Raw genomic sequence first — 21,878 nt, forward strand, 5'->3', positions numbered from 1 at the left:
ATGTTTCTTTTCCCAAGCAAATGTAGTAAATTTGTATTAGCAATGAGTCATAGTAATCATCAGTATAACAACAGTTCAATAAAAGTTGAACAAGACCAAGGATTAAGATAGTTTTTCGAACAGAATGGACTCTTCTGGAAATTCTGGTTCACATCATCATTATTATTACCAGTATTATATTATTAGTAATAATAACATGCTTTTTTTTTTTTTTTGCTGTTATTACTTTAGAAACTGTCACACATTTTGTGTAGCATGTTTTTAAAATCTTTTCAATTGATATATCAATAGATTTTGTATTAAATGTTAATTGAGCTGCAATTTTAAAAAATTGTATATCTATAAATTTCCACTGTTGTCAGTCTGTCCTTCCTTAATCCAAGAACAGTGTTAGATAGATGAAAGTCAAGACCAGATATGGAAAGCTTAGGGGCAGGAGGATACATGAACTTCTGGTCTAGACTAAAAGTCATGTGAATTAAATTCAAAAATTTTCCCCTGAATGAAGTTACATAGATACCAGCATGACTCCGTTGTTATCAGGAAAACATGATGTACAAGGGCAAGACACTACAAATTTGAGATGGAGAACATATATTTTAAATCGAATAAATTAAGAATATGATTAAAACTTGCAATCCGGCACTGTGACGATATCACAATAAATAACTGTTCATATTTAGTTTAAATTTTTAATAAAAATTAAAATTTATTATTGGTGGATATATCCCTCAATAACTTTTTAATTTCTTGATAATTTTTTTTATGTTTTACAAGTCAAAAGGCCCGATGCAGGCATCAGAGCATACTAAATTAGAAATAAAAATAATAATATACTGAGTATTATACTGTAAAAATATAAAATCATTTATATTGTTAATTTAAATAACAGCTAGTGGCGTTTTTGGCATACCGTCACAGAGAGTGCCCATTTTTTCAGCTTTATATAGTAGATATTCATTGCATAAAAACATCAATATTATACAGTCAGAATTGATCTACTAAACTATTCAAGAATATTTCGATGATTTTTTTTGCTTTAATATAAATGGATTTATATATTTTGGAAATGGATTATTTCAACTTTTATTGTTAACACTTTCAGTCAACATTGAAACAAAAAATTGCACCAAATATGCTAATTCATTTTTTCATAAATTATGTCACTGTTATACATACATTAAGAATAAATTTTTGTTTCATTTCTGAGCAATATTAATGGAATTATATGTGATGACACAAGTGAGTCATTAGTACTTACTGGAGGAGAAAATGAAAAACAATTATAACTAAATATGTCCAGGGAAGGTAGGAAAACCAACAATAAAATTTACAGTTAAAGTTTACATTTTATTGCTTATAGTGAAAATAACCTTGGTGATGTTTCTTATACTTCTATACAATACAGAGTAATAAATAACATCTGAAAAATAATGTGTGTACAATTCGTCAAAATCTTCCAGTGTCTGAATGACCTAAAACCCTGTCATTGGCACATTGGATAAAGATCATGCAACACAAAATTGTGTCAAGTGGTAGAAAAAGTTAATATTAAATATTAATATACTGTTTTTGAAAATTATCAGATTACAATTGGGTTAATAAACTTATTTTATTAATTCAATTATTTTTTAACTCCTTTAAAATCTTTTCCTAATAAAAACAATTCTGCAGAATCCATACGACTAGAAGGAGGTTTTGTCCGCCTCACTGAACTGAAAAATTTCTTCATGTTCATTTCAAGATCATTTACACCATCTCCATCCCATACTTTGCAAAGAATACTACCACCTACAGATAATATTCGTATAGAAAACTGTAATACATTATATGCAAGTGATATAATATTAGTTACATCTAATTCTTTTATGCCTGATGCTCTAGGTGCCATATCACTTAAAACAATATCAGCATTAGATCCATCAAGTATATCTATTATTTTTTTCTGTGTGGAAGGATTTTTAAAATCAGCTTCTTGTAAAATTGTTACTCCATCTATTGGTGCAACATGAATAATATCTAAAGCAATTACTTTCCCTTCAATATGATTTTCTGAAAATAAAAAAAAAATAATAATAATGTAATCATGTTTGTTTCATTTATATAATTTATATCTTTTTATTAATATCATTATAAAAATCAATTCCGTATTTACTCGCATATAAGATGAAATTTTTATTCATTTTTCACTGCTTCAAAATTCTAGGTTGTCCTATATGCGTGAGTGAATAGGGCACGATTCTTTGCATTTTTGCAATAATTTTTGTAAACCGTATATTCGCATTTTTACCAGATGCTCATCCTCTGGTGTTTAAAAACAAAAGTATTTTATCTAGGTCATTTGAATCGTTCTTGTGTATTGTCAGGAGTAAAGATGAATAGCATTAGGAAAAGCAAAGCTTTTCAATTGAATTGCAAATTGAAATTCCAGAATCACACAGGAGCCTGATATAATTTTTTTATCCATTCCCACATGAAAACAGATAATTATTCGGAAATCAGAATTTGGAGAAACTTGTAAGTGTAATCGACGGAAAGTGCATTTGACTGTTAAGAACTGGCAAAAAAGTTCCCCATTGTCCAGCTTTACATGAACAAATTATGTTGTCGATTTTACAAGATTTTTCTTAAAGTTTAAAATGCCAATAATGTTTGCAGGACAATGTGTGCATTTACGTGCATTTGATAATATTTTATTTGTGATTAAACAAAGTAAAATTAGAATTGTATTAATAAATCTAATTTTCTTTATTTTGATCTTTAAAGTAACATCTTGTCTTATATGTGAGTAAATATGGTAATTTACAAAATTAACCTATTTTTAGATCAACATATACTGTATATCAAGGTTGCCAATGTGCAAGTAATTTCCCAATTTTTGGATATTTTCAACTACGGTGGGTAATTTCAGAAATCTTAATTTTAAGTTTTAATATCTTAATACTTTGTCACTGTACTATAGTTAAATCCATGTTTTGCAATCTTCAGTCATGTTTCAACATGATGGTGTAATAGGTTGTGTATAAACATACACAACATATTAAATGAACTGGAATACAGTAATACAGGTATACCTCGAGTTACGTCGCTCTCGAGTTACGTCATTCCTGATTATACGTCGTTTGTCAAGAAAGTACATGGAAAAATAAAAATCAAGTTTAAATCAGTTTATTCGACTTTAAATCCGTCTGCCACAAACATTGAAGTCGTAATATCACTAGAAAAGAGTTAAAAGCACATAAAATCATATGAAAATATGTACATTTACAGTAAATATTAATATAATCATCATAAATCTTAGAGAACAAAATATGAAAACATCTGTGTTTGTGTTGTCGTCTTATTTAGCGGTCTTCAAGTGTTCATTATTGGCGTTTCCTCCATTATTGGCGTTTAGTTACGACGTAAGTCGAAACTACGACTTACGTCGTAACTACGCAAGTAAATTTGACTTACGTCGCCTCTCCTGGAACCAATTACCGACGTAAGACGAGGTATACCTGTACCTTGGTTTTCGTCAACTTTGGTTATCATTGGTTTCAGTTTTCGTTGATTTTTTTTTGCGAAAAATTTGTCTCGGTTTTCGTCAATTGCCTCAGATTTTGTCGGCGTGCTCAAGTGACCTCGCTGCTAATTTTGCAAAAACAAAGGGTGACACACACACGCTTTCTGGCGCAGTGTGGCGTTATTTCTCATTGTGTAAACATTACCCCACAACAGCCCACCATAGGCCAACGGTTCCGTTCCCTGGACACTGGGAGTTCAGTCGTGGGTTCGTGCTTTGCCAGGATGGGCTGGCCTCATGAAGTTTTCCGGATTTTCTCCACATCTGTAATGCCTAAATAGGGGCCAGTTACCCTTAATCGGATTTCCCAGAAGGCATTATTCTCCTCGATACGACCATCACAAACGCATACAACTACTATTACATGACTATTACGTCACACTTTATCATGGGGTGATATAGGCTAGAAGCTCATGTCCAACTAGCTTCTACAAGACAAGACATTACACCGCGTGTCTAGCCAAACAATTCCATTGCTTTTATTTTAATGCTAATTATCTTAACTTTAATCTTAATGCTTTTATCTTTATGCTAATTAGTCTTTTATGTTAATTTCTTATTGCTTTTAGTATTTAACGCTATATTAATTCTCTATAAAATGTGTTTTTGGTATGTATTTTGGAGTGTCTAGAACAAATTAATTGGATTTACATTGATTCATATGGAAATAATTGCCTCGGTTTTCGTTGGTTTCGGATTTTGCCGATTCTTTTCAGACAGATTATCGACAAAAACGAGGTATTATAATTATAAAGATTACAATGCACATAAGTCCAAAATGCACCTAATTAAAATTATTCCTTTATGGACTCACATACATTGTAACCTTTATAATCCATAAAGAAATAATTTTTACTTTAATACTTTTATTAGATTTATCAATGATGATTGGTCCACACTTCATCCACGAAGGAAAGATGTGAAATGGCATAGCTGAAACTGGGAGACAGAACCGTAAGAGAATCAAACAAGATTTCCTACAGAAGAGAACAAGTAAGCATGGATACTCAGGTAATTTTTGAATGCAATGTGGGTAATTTTTTTCATTTACAATTAGCAATACTGATATATATTATATTACATATATATATATATATATATATATATATATAACTCCACCATGCAATCTCTAGAAAACATGCCAGTCCCAAGCGTGAAAAAAGGAGGAGGGTTGGTTAGATGAGTGTTGATGCCCTAATTATAAAACAACAACACAAATGAAATCTGATGTCAATACAAGCAGAAGATAAAAAAATGCTGGCTCGAAGGTCATCTGGATAAACAAGGTCTGTGACACCAACCAAGCAATCAAGGTTGGGTTGGAAAATTGGCTACCAAAAGAAAGAAAAGAAAGCTTCATCCAGCAACACAAGTCCTTTCAGTGGGAACTTGGAATGTTGGAATGTTATGGTCACCTGGAAAACTAGAGCTTCTTTGGAAGGAAATGGAGAGATATCAATGTGACATACTGTATTAGGCTTAGCAGAGATGAATTGGACAGCATCGGGAGAACTGAATGGTGGTGAAGTCATCTGGTCGGGGGAAATGACACAAGGCATGAAGCTGGTGTTGGATTTCTGCTTAGTAAAAGAGCACAAGCAGCATTGTTAGGATACAATCCAGTTAGTGCAAGATTGATTATGGCAAGGTTTGAAGCAAAACCATTTAATATATCAGTAATCCAGATATATGCACCTACCTCAGATAGCAGTGAAGAGGAGATTGAACTTTTCTATAAAGATTTAAGCATGATAATAGAGAAAACACCATGGAGAGATGTGATCATCATTGTAGGTGACTGGAATGCTAACATTGGAAATAATAATGAAAGTTGAGAAAGAGTAATGGCTAAGTATGGATATGGAGCAAGGAATGAACGAGGGGAAAGACTGCTTGAATTTGTCCTAAATCAAGATTTAATGATATGCAACACCAAATTCCAGCTAAAGAACTGTAGAAAATGGACATGGAGATCAAGTGATGGAACAACAAGAAACATGACTGATGTGATTTTGATCCAAAGGAGATGGTTAACATCAGTTCAACAGTGTTGAACCTTTCAGGGAGCAGACATAGATTCTGATCACAGCTTAGTCATTGCAAACATAAAGATAAAACTGAAGAGGAAAGTTAATGCACATTTCCAAAAGAAAAGAGACATTCCAAAGCTATAAGATGAGAAAATAGGGAGCATATATAGAAATACACTTGAGAAGATAAAAACCCTAGACAGGATGGAAGAGCTAGACACAAGAATGGAAGAAATAACAATGGCAATAAAAGAAGCAATTGAGCAGACCCTACCAGAAGAGGAAAAAATCAACAAGAAATGGATCACACAAGAGACCCTAAAGCTTGTCCAAGAGAAAAGAACTCTTAGGCTTAGAAGAGACATTTCTGAAGAGTTGTAGGTATAAGGTAAAGTGCAATGAAGTGAAAAAAGCAGTTAGGATGGATAAAGCAAAATAGCTAGAGGCTCAGTGTAGAAACAGAAAAATATTATGGTGAATGTAAGACTAGAGAAGTATATAAGATGATCAGAAATGGAAACCAAAGCAAATGGCAAGATGAGAAGGGAACTTTTTGATTAACTACTGTTATTATTTGAAATTAAAGTTCTGAAACTTTTATGCAAAAACAATCAACAATACTATTTCACGCAAATAATCCAGTTCATAAAACTTCTGTTTTACAATAATAATTATAATGACGTGTGACTTATTTAAACAGTTAAGAAAAAACTGCAGTATTTTGTTTTACAATTAATAACAATTAAAATTAAAGAATATATGTAAACACTTCAGATTAAAGCATATAATACAAATTGAAATTTTGTTAGTATATTCCTTTATTCTTTATTCAATGAATAAAGGTAATGCTTTAAAATAAAGCAAAGAAATAATGCATTTAAAATACTAATATTAGTTTTTTTTAAATATTTTCTACTAGTATTAGTATATAGCAATGATAAGAAAATACAAAATATAACAATATGATGTACTGTACAAGAAATACAAACAAAAATAAAGAAAAAAATTTAGATTAAATAATAGTTAATAACTGAAACTACATTAATAAAGGTGACACATTTAATGAAGGTATATTGATACATTAAGTTATTGTATATAAAATTTTTTTACATATATTTTCACATTACTGCATTTCTAGAAATAAAAAAGTTTCTACTTGGAATGTACAATTATTTAGAATAACATAATAGGAAAAAATCTATGTGAAAGAGTAAGACAATAGTAAAGAAATATAAAGGCAAGATTTTATTGCTTATTGTTTTGTTTCAGATTTAGAGGAAAGAATTGGAATAAAAGGCCATTAAAGTATATAAATAAAGTTTAAAACAGACTACTGTATGCCAAAGTATCATATTGTATTCTTTTAGATAAATCTGGAAGTCCTAAAAATTTCTGGCAACTGAGGGAGATTCTATATATGGGAGATGAGCAAATGACAACATCAAGAAAAAGACCTACTTTGGATAGCTCAGTTGACTGTTTAACATTAAACTTCAAACATGAAATGGAATAAAAATAGATTGATGAAAACACTAGCAGATTCTCAATTTCCAATTGTTAATTTGAGATGTTGCTTTGTTTGTATTTTATTTTATTGCTTTCTAAATATAATAAGAATAAATATCAAGAAAACCAAATATTTTATTTGAAATAATTACAAAGAAGACCAAACTCCATTTTCAAATGATGCGTAAATCATTTTCAGGAGAAAACATATGACTGAATATAAAATACACAGATAAACAAAAATCAGGTTTACTAATAAAAAAATAATCAATTTATACTCAGATAAACATATTCAAAATTATACATCTTAGTTTCTACTCTTTTAGTTAAGCATTCAATAATTTTTATAAAATTGACACTGTTCCAATTTAGAAGGTTGCAATGCTCTATTACTTTATAAGGTTTTAATAAATAAAAATAATGTTTGCAACATTTCACACTAGAATGAAGTTGATGCTATGGAAGTTATTTGAAAATCAAAGGATACAAAGCTGAGATGTAGTGTTGAAAATATGTATCTAACTATAAATTAATAAACACAGTTTAATTTCTAAAAAAAAACAAAATATAAATGAAATTAAACAATAACAAAAACAACTAAAATAATTTTTTTTAATACTTGATGGTATGTACTGTACAGCTAAAGTATAATATTGAAAGATAATATCTATATGAAGAAATTGAGATGTATATAGTAACTTGCATAAAAATTAATAACAATAAATAAATACATTCTTATAATTTGTATAATTTTGTAATTTCACTTTTTGCCTTGTACTTCAAATTTTTGTAAATTCAAAGTACAAGGCACCACAAGGTTGTATACACTATAGTATGTACTTGTACTTAAAATTTAATTCATTCCAGGAGACCATTTGAACTCCAAATTGTTCTAAGTCTGAATCAATTTTTTTCCATTAGAAATAATGGAAAGTTACAATCTGTTCCCAGATCCCAAACACCCATTTCAATAAATTTAAAACAGCAAATACACATAATTTAAGGTAAAAATAACATAACTGAATGCCATAATAATAAATCAAAACATGAAAACAATAAATAAAATGTGTAAATACTGTACTGTATAATAAAATGAAATTGCATTTACTGTTTCTGTTGCACTTTCTGTTTCTTCAAATTTGTTCTTTTTCGCCTGAGGATGACGAACTTATAATCGTTGAAAGTACTTGCGATATAAAAAAAAATTGTGTTAACGCTGAACTGAACTCGGTGCATTTACTGGTTACACACCATGGACTTTGGCATCTTAAATATGATCACCAGATTTGCCACACACATGATTTGTGATAAGTTCCTTTTTCATCTCAATCATCAATGTTACAACCTTTCCATTAAATTTCATTGTGTCCAGACATTTCTCAGATGATAAAGTCACTTTCAATAAGTAAATGTTACATTGGATTGAACAGCAAGTTTTTGTTTATTTTCAACAGCTGTTGTTACTTAACATAGATGTGTGATTTAATTATAACAGTTGTGAAATTGCATTCTTTGTTTATAAGCTTATTTTAAACTTTTTACTTCACATTTTGTTTGAAGAAAATCAAGTTGAAATGTCTTCAGATAGAAAGCATATTTGGCATATTATGCTTTGAGTTTCAGAAAGGATATAATGCTGTACAAACAGTAAAAAAATTTCATAATGTGTATAGGGAAGATACTCCTAAACTTCAAATGCATTAAACATTATTTCAAAAGTCCCATTCAAAAAATGTTGAACTAAAGGATACGAAACATATAGAACACCCAAAATCTGTGGACAAAGAAATACTGCAAGAAGAAATTATGAAAAATCAATGAACAACAAAATATATAAAACCAAACACCAAAAATAAAGCAAAAAAGCACTGAAAAAATATGAACATAAAGTGAGAGTGAGAGACAACTTGGGCACACAACAGGTCACGTTTACACTTTGAGCACATTTTTTCCCTGAATACCAGTTCAAACTTTGAAGTGAATTTTTGTCAAATTTAGCATTCACTGAAATGTTTGAAGTTAGAGTCATTTGAAGAATGAATACCACTGTATATAATTGTCTATTTCTAATTTAGAATTAAATTGTTTCTCCTGCTCCCATGTCTATAAATGAGTGTGTATTATTCAAAACATGTTATATGTGTTTTTTTTTTTTAAATTCTATATTTACTTACAAATAAAACATTTCATTTCCTTAAAGACTGCTTTTGAAAATATTTATAATAAAAAACTAAAAATAATCCTAATTTAATTCATTTACCATTATTGTTTCCAGTAACACGCTTGATGGCAACTTGACTCCATGAACCTGGTGCTGCTCCACAATCTATAACAATCATTCCAGGTTTAAATAATTTATACTTATCATCTATTTCTATCAACTTGTAGGCACTTCTAGCTCGATAACTTTCATAACGTGACTTTTTTACATAAACATCATTCAACTGCCGAGTCAACCATTCCTGAGAACTTTTTGATTTTCCTTTTAAATTATCTGGTATAATTTTAAATGATAAACTTGTTAAATTAAAATTTCTCTTTGATAACTTGATAAATTGATAGAAAAATCTATATTGTAAAACTGATGCAGCATTCATACTTCCAGGTAACATTTTAAAGTCATAATCAGGATAGTTCTTTAATCTGGAAAGAAATATTGAATTTGTAAAAATAAACATATTTATTATATTATTACCTTTAATTTAATATAAATAACATATAATTAGCATTAAGATCTTAGAATATTTTAATTCTATACAGATATAAATACAGTGGAAACTTGATGGGATCAGGAGTCTTTTGGATAAATAAAAGTTTGGATAATCTAGAAAGTTCTTTGTTTTCGTATTTTGTCTACAAAATCAAGCACAGTGCATTTAAAGTTTCATGATCATTAAATACTGTAATGCAATTATCAGGTTGTAAAGGTGAAATTTAGACATTTTGGAAAAAACTTTATTGACAATTAACTCAACAATGATTATAGTTCAGTTCACCATCAACATCAAGCATATCCTGCCACCTTTGCTGCAAACTTTCAATCCCATGAACATAGAATGACTGGGATTTTTCTTTGAAGGAAGTCTTGAGTGTCATTCTCACACAAGTATTATCATTGAACTATATATTGTATATTGGTTCTGCTGGGCACAAAATAGATGGTAGTTAGTTGGCACCAAGTCTGGGCTATAAGCTGGATGAGAAAGAATCTCCCAGCCCAGACTGACAAGCTTTTCTAAAGCCATCTTTATTCTATGTGCTGGTTCATTGTCATGGCAATATTGGACTTTGTCAATTTTTGGAACATTCAAGTTGAACTAATTCTCTGGGGACACCATCAACTAAACAACAGACAACTGGGCTACTGCTAACTGGGTGTTGGACATCTGGATGACAAAATACATATTTTTTGATTTTTTTTATAAAAATCACCATTCTTTTCTATTGATCTCCTACCCAGTAAATTTAAATAATATTTCTTAAGAGACTAGTTGAACGATTTTGTAATTAACAAACATACTTATATGTATTACATACCTTATTTATTTATTTTTACAAGTAAATAGAAAAGAATAGTTGATATAAAAATTCTTCAAAAGAATTTGTTTCCAAAGAACCACTTTTCTTTGATGTGCTTTGCCACTGTATATAATTGTTCCATATGCTGATGTGCTTTGCTAATTTGCTAACATAAAATAATTAACAATGTTACAGTACATTATTTGAAAATATTTCCTTTTCCTAAGTTAGAAGTAAGTTGTAACTCATACCTCATAAGTCTTAACCATATTTATATTTATATATATTTTACCAATATTTACAAACTAATAAATAAATAAAAAATATCCACCAAATCGCATGCTTGCTAAAAATGCAGAAATTTTCAAGTTTCTATCACCCAGTTGTTGTGTACCCAATTCACTGGTGGCCAACAGTAAATTATCATCTATCAATTGCAGGTGAACAGCATCATCAATGGCAGAATCATTGCCTGGATGGGATTCCATGTGAAGTGAGAAATCTCCATCCTTGAATTTCTTGAACCAATTGTAGCAGATCTGTTGTTGACTGTTGCCCTTGCTAAATGCCTTGCAGATGAGATTGTGAGCTTTCATTGCATTGTGGTCACTTCTGAAGTGATAGAGCAACAGCATGGGAATGTGTTCTTTTGAATGTTCTGTATTATCAGACATTGATGTATGTCTATTTCCAATATGTGATGAAATTCCCCATTTACTCTACTTATATATCCTCATCAAATGTTCTATTAAATTTTTTTCAGTTGTTTCTAGAATATTTCTGAATTTCACCTTTACAACTTGACGGTAAAATAATTTACTCAAAATTTAATGTTATGAATATGATCTAGTTTCATGGCACTATAATTGACAGATGTAGTAATTTCCTGTTATATGGAGAGTTTGTTTTCTGTGTACTATAGTATAGTCTTTGGTATGTACAATACTACACATTCTAATTTTTGGGCTGCAATTTGAAAAAATTGTAGACCTATAAATTCCCATTGTCATCCATCCTTCTTTAATCTTGAGAATGGAGTTAGGTACATGAAAGTCAAGACCAGATATAGAAAGCTTAGGGGCAAGAGGCACCAATTAACTATATACAAACTTTCAATGCAAACTAGAAGTCGTGTTATTTCTATTAAAAAATTTTTCCCTGAAAGGAGTTAGATAGATGACTGGCACAACTCCATTGCTAATGGAAAAGTATGATGTACAGGGACAAGACACTACAATACTAATTTGAGGTAGAGAGCAAATGTTTTAAATTAAATAAATTAAAAATTGTAGCCTGGCATTGTGACAATATCACCATAAATAATTGCTTGGTTTTTTTAAAACCATTTTAGATAATACAAAGTTTTGGATAATCACATTTCAGATAATCATGTTTATAATGTACCGTACTTTGAAAATTATATACCGATTAAACTATGTTATGTAGATGTTGCTAATAATAAAATTTGTAATTATAAACACACAAAATTACAGGACCCAATTGCTACACAGAATTTCCAATAGGACACACCTTAAAGAATTCAATGGCCTCCAGCTATTTAACCTGGAGGCCATTGAAATCTAAGAATGGAGTAGAGATTAATTTTAAAGAAATGGGCACACCATCATGATGCGCTATCTTTGAACTGTTGAATATGGATTGTTAGGTTGACACCTTAACTATCTTGGCCATTGTTTTGATTTAATACATTTGAAAATTCTTTCCAGTATAAAGATTTATTTTAACTGACAGCCTAGTTTTCTCACAGCTCCAAAAATCAATTATTATTCAAAAAACTTAATAGTTCAATTTTTTCTGCTAAACATTAGTATTGCTTTCCTCTATAATAATTATCTTGAAATGCTTTAAGAAAATTTGCTCTTTATGAAAATGCTTGTTTATTTCTATCAATTTCTTATTTTCATATTAGTTTATTCCTATTAACTTAATTTCTGTTCTAAACCAGTGGTTTTCAAAGTATGGCTCTTGGAGCACTGTTGGTCTACAAGCATGTACAGTACCAAGTGATCTATAGACTGACCTAATCATTTTTTCCAAAATGCTAATCTTTGCTCTTTAGCCAGAGAATATAATATTTTCACACATTGCATTTCTCTTGCATTAGATTACCAGGGAGAAAATTATTACACACATATAAGGTAATATTTACAGGGTAAGAAGTGGACGAGGTATGCTTGCCCTGTCACTTCTTATCCTGTAAATATTACCTATTTGTTTTCCATCAAATTGAGTAAGTTTTAACTCAAAAGAGCCATTATTAACTAAAATATAGAAAATTGTAAATTCTAAAATAAAAACAAGATTATTTCCAGACTAAAACAAGTAAAAATACTCTTTTTTTATCCGACTTTGAGAGATTCAGTTAGGCAGACAAATAAATAACGAAGAAAAAACTACACCTTTATTGCCAATAGCTCCATTTTCAATAAGTTCACACAATCCAAATGCATTTCGCTTTCATAACATCAAGCCTCATCATAAATTTTATGAATATATTTAAAATATAGAAGATTAAACTTATATCTTCAAAACATTCCTCCTCTCTCTGTGACAACTCTCAGCCTGTGTGGTTTCATCTGTGGCTCAGTTTAAATAGTTTATGGAACAAATAACTTTTGAGATTCACTGTTCTAAGCAATAACAATTGACTCATCTAACTTCAAAAAATTTTTCATCTTCAAATAACATATGTAAATAAGATCTTCAAATAATTTCATCTATAATTACATTTTCTGTATATGTAATGCACAATTTATTTCTAAAATTATATCTGTACCTTAAAAAAAATAAAAGAAAATTTATCTATTAATCCAGAATTAATTCATAAACTTAGCAAACTAAACAACATATTTTTTTTTATTTTCAATGTAAACAGTCATATTTCTTCTGAATGACAAGGACTAATCACTAGTGATGTAACGAATATTTGGTTACTACCGAGTATTCGGTCTATTTGGCCTATTTTTCGCTATTCGGCCGAATACCGAATACCTAAAAACAGGAGTAAGAAATAACAAAAACACAGTAAATTAATCATTTTGAAAACTTTTATTAATGCTAAACATTAAATTATAATTATTAAAGTTAATAAGAAATAGCATCTAACTCTAGAAAATTATTTCGTAATTAAAATAATATTATAGCCTTTATCTAGCCCAATATCTTATGGCAATGATGGCATGTAGGTTAGAACGTATCGGGCATTAGTGTTATTGTTTAGTTAATTATGTTATATTCGTATTCTTGTATATTTTAATATTTTTTACGATATTTTAAAATGATTTACGAAACATTTTATTGAAACTTATCGTATTTAATGAAATAATTATTTATTTCTAGAAGACGAGTAACTACTATATAATTTATTTTATATATAAAGCAAAGAATGAGCATTTCTCATTATATGCAAAAGATAACATTTGAAATCATGTTAATTTTAAAAATATTGACAAAAACAATAGCAACAAAATATCACAAAACTTTACAAATAGAAACCCCCCAATAATATATTTGAACTGTTTCACATCTGGGGAGAAACTAGACAATATGTCCCCACTAAAGTATATATCCTTAGGGTACTATTCAGTCTACAAATATGTAGTAAAAATAAAATTTTACTGCTTAATTATAGAGTTAAAAAGAATTGCAAATAAAATAACTTATAAGTTATAACTTACATCTAAATACCAACAACTGCCGAATCATATCAGGCTATTTACGGCTATCACATAAATTATAAACCAATTTGGCACTAGAGGTAGACGTTAGGCTCCATCTCATATTAACTTTAATAATTATAATTTAATTAATAAATTTAAATAATTTAGACCTACTGGAAGAAAAAATCGTAGTGACATCGGGCCAATAGAGAGCAGGGTGCGCGATCCTTGCATAATGAGGTTTGCGCGCTAATTTTTATATGTGCGTTAATCAAGCTGAATAGTTTGGCTGAATATTCAGCCATTCGGCCATGCCCCTGGCCGAATATTCGGTATTCGGCTGAGGCCGAATATACTATTTGTTACATCACTACTAATCATGCAAGAATATCATCCAAACTGAAACAACTGATAAACTGAATCAACAACTACATAAAATAAAACAAATATCCAAACTTCTACAAACCATTGCTTAAGATAATTAGTACTGGTAAAATATTAAAAAATAAGTTTTGAACATTGTAACAGAAAGGAATTAATCTTGTTAAAAAAAATTATTTAAACATCTTAAGGCACTCATTATTTTTTGTGGAAACAAATCAGAATAAGGAAGTACAATTACTAAACATCCAGTACATAAGCAGTATACAAAAATTGGGTAGTATAAATCATGAATTAATATGTTGATACTTTTCAAAGCCTACCACCTACTGAAAGTAGTACATCTGGTCACCTTAAATACACTTCCAATTTAATTTGGAACATTTAATAAATCAGTCTTGAACCATGTGATAACAGTGAATTCTTTTTCATTATTTCAATACGATTTTATATTTCCATATTTTATTTTTCATTTATTTTTTGTAAACTTCCTAATTATTCTAATGTTTAGAATACTATCTTTTGAGAAAATTACTTAAATTTTTAATGTTAATTTTAATTTATTTAAAAAAATTTGAAACAATTGTTATGTAATTACTTTTTAATAAAAAAAAATGTTATTTGATTAAAACTTTAAAAACTATATCAATCCGTTGATTGGAATGTGCTTTTTTCATTTTTGACTCTACCATGAGGAGACTGAGGATTTTTTAAGGGTTTAGCTAGGCCCACATTGGTACAGCTGGGGTGACGAGAAACAGGGCCCAACGTATCTGGTACAGACAACTTCAGAAATCCTGGGATTCTTGGCTCAAATTCAATTTTGTATCCTTAGAGCAGCAGGGTGATGCCATTATTCATGTTTTTCATGAACTGTAGAGGGCACCGCATTTTTACAAAATGGCTACTTTATCTGGGTTGTTCATAACTAGTCAATGTAACATTAATCATATATTTCCGTCTGATATAATGATATATACTGCTTGTAGTTGTTTATCAAGAAATTTTATAGAACAATTATTGCCAGAGGGACACGTCATTACATGTGGTATTATAGAAAAAAAATGAGTGAGATCGTTCTATACATTTGTGCTCTGTGTTAAAACCTGTGTTAATGCGTGTTAATGTTTTAAAAAACATTAGCGTTGACATCTGTCCCATTAGGGCCATATTTACAAGTAAGCTATGTTACCTTTTTGCTTAGGACCTCGAGTTTTGAGAGGCCTCAAAAATTTCTACAAAAAAAAAATTGAAGTCAAATTTTATAATAAAAATTTTTTTACAAACCAACCAAATATACTTTAAATAGTACACAAAATAAATAGTAGTTAATATGTTTATGTTAATTTTTCTTTTTATGAGTGACTTCTAAAAATGTGAAGGGTTGGTAAGGGATCTGACACAGAGTTCAGCTTATGGCCTTGAAATGCTTAAATCCAGCCCCGTGTCTCGCACAAAATTACTGGCATATTAAACTTTAAGGAAAAATCTTTTAAAACTGACAGCATAACTTCATATAAAACCAGACAATTGGGAAACTTATTGCCAATTTTTAACAATCGAAGCCACTCTTTCCGTCGGTTATATTTATGAGCTTCTCCAAATTCTAATTTTCGGATAATCACCTTTTTCACGTTGGAATAGATGAGAACTTATATCGGGCTCTCATATGGCTTTGAAATTGCAATTTGGAACACAACAGAAAGCTTTGCTTTTTCTATTGCCATTCATCTTTACTGTTGACAATACACAAGAATGATTTGAGGGGACCGTTAAGGGTACCTCTCTATAGTCGAAGTCGGCTAGATCGGTCAATCCGATCGCATCCATGAACAGGGTTGTCGTGACGTTGAGTGGTGTATTCTCGAATCGAAGAAAAAGTCTAAATGCCGTTATTACGTGTTTATTTACAGCTAAGTACAATTATATATACAGAAAGTATAACAATGTCGATCGTGGAGACAATGGTCGGAGCGCACGAGGTGGACGTCCAAAACGAAGCACGTCGAGCCCAAAAGTGGTTAGCCTCGACCCTGACGTCACGCCGGTTGGGGACGGTGGTCAGTCGCAGTGTTGCCGACCGCCGCAGATTCAAATAACCCAGATAAAATAGTTCTGTTTTAAACACCAGAGGGCAAGCATCTGATGAAAAATGCAAATTACCTTAGCCATTTGGCCAGCAGTGGAAACACACTACAAATCTTAAATAGTCAAGATATGAAAAACAATTTCTGAAAATATTCTAGATTCAAGACAAAAATTAATGTAATCCCAAAAGTTTAAAAGTATCAGAGAGATATAAAATCTTAATATCTCAGATGCAAAAATTAAAATTAACACCACAAACAGTGATCAACAGAAAATATATTCACGATTATTAGGAAACATGATCATCTATACTTCTGGCATATATACATTGATTGAATCAACAATACCAACGCAAAAAATATAAGATCAGAAAATACAAAAGAATTTGGAGTTGTTTTCATTACTTTTAAAAAAACAAATTTCTTTATTGGAATACAGTTCAAGAACATATTACACGCACTGTACAGTACATATGACTGTATGCACACTACTAATCTTGATTATAATTATATTATACAGTACATACATATAATTTAAATTAAACTTTCTTTTACTTACCAACAGATAAACATTCACATCTTGTCAGTATTTCTTAATATAAATTACATTTATACTCGAATTATAAAATATTTATTTATGAATAATTTCAAGATAAAAATATAATTTCACGAGGCACACGTGCGTATTTTCAAATTTTAACTATTGCTGCATTTAAATTGAGAATGAGAAGAAAAGTTTCAGAAACTGTTTACAAATTTAAAAAACATTTAAATCGAAAATCGATTATTTTATAATTTGAAGTACGGTTAATAATGATGATAATAATAATAATAATAATAATAATATATAATATATAATTAATTTATATTGTTTTTATAATAAAGTATTTATTATCGTATAAACGATTTCTTTCGTGTATTTCGAATCGGGTTTTGTTAGTGTAACGCTTCTTCCGCCGTTCAAGACAGTTTAGAAATAGCGTATAGTATTTTGCAGAGTTTTTCGTAATCATCATCACCGGAAACAGTTTCCGAGGGAAAAAAATATAAATAAATACAATCATTTTGGTGCTTTATCACTTATTGGGTCCCTTTAAAATCGACACCCACCTGTCCAAAATATTCAATTTCTGATGAGTATTCTTATTTTTTATCCACTGAGCGGCGTAACCTTAGGATTCGATGCATTTTTTGAACGATACGATCCTCGAAAGTTGGCGTTCTTTCTTTTCACTCGTATACAATCGGTCGCCATTCTTACGCCAACCGATGCCAATCGCCCTCTTTCGGCTAAAATATAAATTTCTTTAACCTAATTGAGCCTAAACTGTAAATAACGACTACAGCCAAGAAAACCATTAGATGAAATTTTTTTAAATCTGATTTTCTTCACAGACTTTACGTACAAACTTTTTAAATGGTATTATTCGTTTTTGGTAGAAAAATTGTTTAAAAAATTTTTAATAAATTACCGTTAGTTTAAATCGACCATTAAACTTTTATAATTAGAAATTAATATAAACAATATAAAAATTTTTTTTAAAGTCAATTCCTACTTAGGTCAACAAAGAAAAATGTTATTTTAGTTACTTTTTATTAAATAATTACAATTAATATATATCACTGACTCAACACCGAAACGTATTAACCAAAACGCTCTAACCCTCTTAGTGCCCACAGGGCGGAAAGAGTTAAAAAAAAAAAAAAAAACCCAGTGTTTCTCAACCTTTTTGGACCAAACGCCCCCTTTGTAAGACCCACTTCTTAATTCGCCCCCTATAAATTTTAACTGATAAAAATTGTACGATAATCCCTAATATAAGGTAGATTACATTAGGCGTTAGTAAGATATATCCAAAGAAATTTGAAAGGAACAATAGTAGAATAACATTTATTAGTTATAAATTTAATTTAATTTACAAAAAAAGTAAGATACATAAAGTAATGTGTTTTAATTTTAACATAACAAAGAAATAATAAACTAAATGAAATTTTAATGAGAACCTTGAGGTTGGTGATCTTGACAAAGTTTAATAATATTGGGTTCTAATTTTGACAGATATAATCTTAAGTCAAGGTGGCAAATGTTGAGGCGATTTCTTTGTTTAGTCAGCATTTGAGAAACCGCACTAAAACCCTTTTCCACTAGGTATGACGTTAGCGGCCGGATGGCGGAGCGGTCAAGGTGGCAGCCTACCGCTCTGGGGGACCCGGGATCGAATCCGAACGGGTCGAATAATCCCCAGGAATTTTTCGGGGGGTGGTCCGTTCGGATATGTCGGGCCCCGTCCCTCACCACCCGGTCGCCCCATTGTGGGCCTGGCCGAACCATAATGGGCCTACTAAAAGAGGCCCTCTTAGTGCCCACAGGGCGGAAAGAGTTTAAAAAAAAAAAAAAAACCACAAGGTATGACGTTGGAAATGCCATGATTAATAGTCTTATTTCTATCCATAGTCTCTGAAATGTGTTAGTACTGCTAATTTTTATCCAAAATTCTTCTAAAGTACTATGTTCAAATGAATGTTTCGCTTCTACATTTGCCTGCAAATCTATTAATATTTCTTGAATGTGCGAAGGAGCATTAGTAGGATCAGCACTAAATGGATTAATAACCCAATCAGGAATATGAATATTTTCAACATCTTTAAACCGAAGTTTCATATCTACAATTAGGCTTTCCAAATGCTTATAATAAACTGCAATATTTTCGTCCTGTACAATTATATTACTTAAACAGGGAAATAAAGAAAAATCTTTTCTACCCATGTTATTTTTATAGAGACTTAATTTATTTATAAAACCAATAATTAAACTTTTCACTTTAATTATGGTCACATTGTTTCCTTGCAGTTTCAAAAGTAATTCATTTATTTTTGCATATATATCTGCCAAATAAGCTATGTCACTCTTTAAAACAGATATCTCCATTGGAAAATTATAATTTGTTGATTCTAAATAACTAATGACTGTATCAAATAAGTTGAACATTCTTCTGAGGCAACTTCCTTTAGATAGCCACCTGACCTCCTTGTGCAATAATAGGCGCTCATATTCTTCATCATTTTCATGGCAAAGTTGCCGAAATAATCTATCATTAAGTGGGTGTGCTTTTATTTTGTTAATTATTGATTTTACTAAATTCATTGTTTCATGTAATCTCCCGCCAATGGATTTGGCAACCAAGTGTTGCCTATGAATTATACAATGAATTGTAAAGATATTTGGATTTTCTTCCTTCAACATGGTTAGAAAACCACGATGACGTCCTACCATCGAAGGGGCACCATCCGTCGCACAGGCCAATATATTTTTCAAAGGAATTTGTTTTTCATCAAAATACGTTTTAAAACATTCATATATTGATGTGCCTTTCGTATCAGTGACTAAATGTCTGCAGAATAACATTTCTTCGATGATTTTTGAATCCTTTATGTACCTAACATAAGCCATTAATATTGAATCACTATCCAGTACACTACTCTCATCCAACTGTATAGTGAACTCTCGTGTTTGGAGATCCGCAGTTAGTTGATTTTCGACATCATTGGCCATTTCACTAATCCTTCTTGATATGGTATCATTACTTAATGGAATCATTGACAAAATATTGGCTGGATCTGCTGAAGTCATGGTGAGAACTTCCTTTATAACCGGTAATAATAATTTCTCTCCAATATTATGAGGTTTCGCATTTTGAGCTATTATACGTGAAATCTTATATGACACCTCCAATCCCTTATTTATATTTGTGGTTGCTGTTTTGAATACATCCGTTATTTTATTTCTTTTGGTAATCATCGTTTTTAAATTTTCGAAATATTCAATGTCTTTGTCCTGCTTGTCGGGATGTTTTCTTTTTAAATGTTCAATCATCCGGGATGGTTTCATTGCTTCATTAGAAAATACCTGATTGCACAGCAAACACATTGGAAGTTGGCTATTTTGTGGCGAAGAAATAAAACCAAACTTTACATATTCAACAGAATATTGCTGGCATTTCTTTTTCTGGGGCATTTTTAGAGGTTGATCTATAATTCAAATTTAAAAAAAATCAGTTTTAAATATATAAAAAATAAGTAAAATTGAAAATATTTATTTACTCAATGGGTAGAGGAGAACTGCCATATGCGTACCACTTAATTTCAAATGCGATTTATATATTATTTAGTAATAATTTATAGGAATATTATAATTTGAAACCAATCTATAACTACCGAAGTTGCTAATTGACCACAATTTTTTAATTATTATTGATAAATATTTGTGATATAATCATTTTTCCAAGACAATGCATACAGTATGCTTTCGGATACCGGTATCCTAAAGCGTATCTATATGAAAATAGTACTTCTTGAATAAGTTTATATGTAAGTAAACCATTTTATTCACAAAAATATATCTTATAAAGAAAGCTCAGAAAACTCACCTGATTTCTTCAATCTCTTATAATTCACAACAAAACAATTATTGTAACGGAATTTTTGTTTCTACTTTATCGATTTAATTAGAACTTACAATATAAAGCCTTTGTTTAGAAATAAATGACCTAATACGCATTAGGTGACCAGTATGCATATGGCAACTCTCTCCTATAAGTAGTAATTAACTTACCTATGATATACGGAACAAAATGAAATACGTTTATTTTAAAAATAATGCAAATATCATATATGGCGAGAGCACAACAGATCACATTAAAATTCAAATTTAATAATACTCATTACTGACTGCTCGACCAAATGATTGAAATCGTCGCACACGCAAAGCGAATCTAAGACATGCGCACTAGGGATTGCAATACCGGACTGTACGATGCGACTTTGTATTCACAGTCCAATTAATTTTGCCCGTTAGGGAGACATATAAAACATTGAATATACATTGTAGCAATTAAATACCAAAGGATAACAATATTGTTTTACAAAATGTTTTATTCGCTTCTTTCGCAACGCAATATAAAAATGCAGCGGCCCATCACTGCAAGCGGGTATTCAAAATGATTTCGCCCACGCAAAATGACTATCGCCCCCCAAAAGCGTATAGTCAAATAATCGCCCACTGTAAGTTTTCGATCGCCCCCAGGGGGCGATATCGCCCAGGTTGAGAATC

General features: G+C 30.4%; 2 protein-coding genes across 3 annotated transcripts; both read right to left on the reverse strand.

Annotated features, from left to right (window-relative positions):
* Positions 1-1,329: 1,329 nt before the first annotated feature.
* Mrm2 (Mitochondrial rRNA methyltransferase 2) lies at positions 1,330-18,004 on the reverse strand. 2 transcript variants are annotated; one of them, XM_067274857.1, is made up of 3 exons: positions 17,879-18,004; positions 9,362-9,744; positions 1,330-2,052 (listed from the first exon to the last, which is right to left on the reverse strand). In XM_067274857.1, exons 2-3 carry the CDS (start codon positions 9,711-9,713, stop codon positions 1,625-1,627), a joined length of 780 nt encoding a protein of 259 aa, XP_067130958.1. In that variant the 5' UTR covers positions 9,714-9,744; positions 17,879-18,004; the 3' UTR covers positions 1,330-1,624. The 2 variants fall into 2 exon arrangements, with proteins under 2 accessions (XP_067130958.1, XP_067130959.1); XM_067274858.1 differs by lacking the exon at positions 17,879-18,004 and adding an exon at positions 17,324-17,498.
* On the reverse strand, positions 10,926-20,894 carry LOC136978933 (protein FAM200C-like). Its single transcript, XM_067274770.1, has 3 exons — positions 20,870-20,894; positions 19,170-20,797; positions 10,926-11,339 (listed from the first exon to the last, which is right to left on the reverse strand). The coding sequence occupies exons 1-3, from the start codon at positions 20,892-20,894 to the stop codon at positions 10,926-10,928; spliced, it is 2,067 nt and encodes a 688-aa protein (XP_067130871.1).
* Positions 20,895-21,878: the final 984 nt, after the last annotated feature.

This window comes from Centruroides vittatus, unplaced genomic scaffold (genome assembly GCF_030686945.1).
Source record: "Centruroides vittatus isolate TY-2023 unplaced genomic scaffold, ASM3068694v2 contig_564, whole genome shotgun sequence".
NCBI classification, from domain to species: domain Eukaryota; kingdom Metazoa; phylum Arthropoda; class Arachnida; order Scorpiones; family Buthidae; genus Centruroides; species Centruroides vittatus.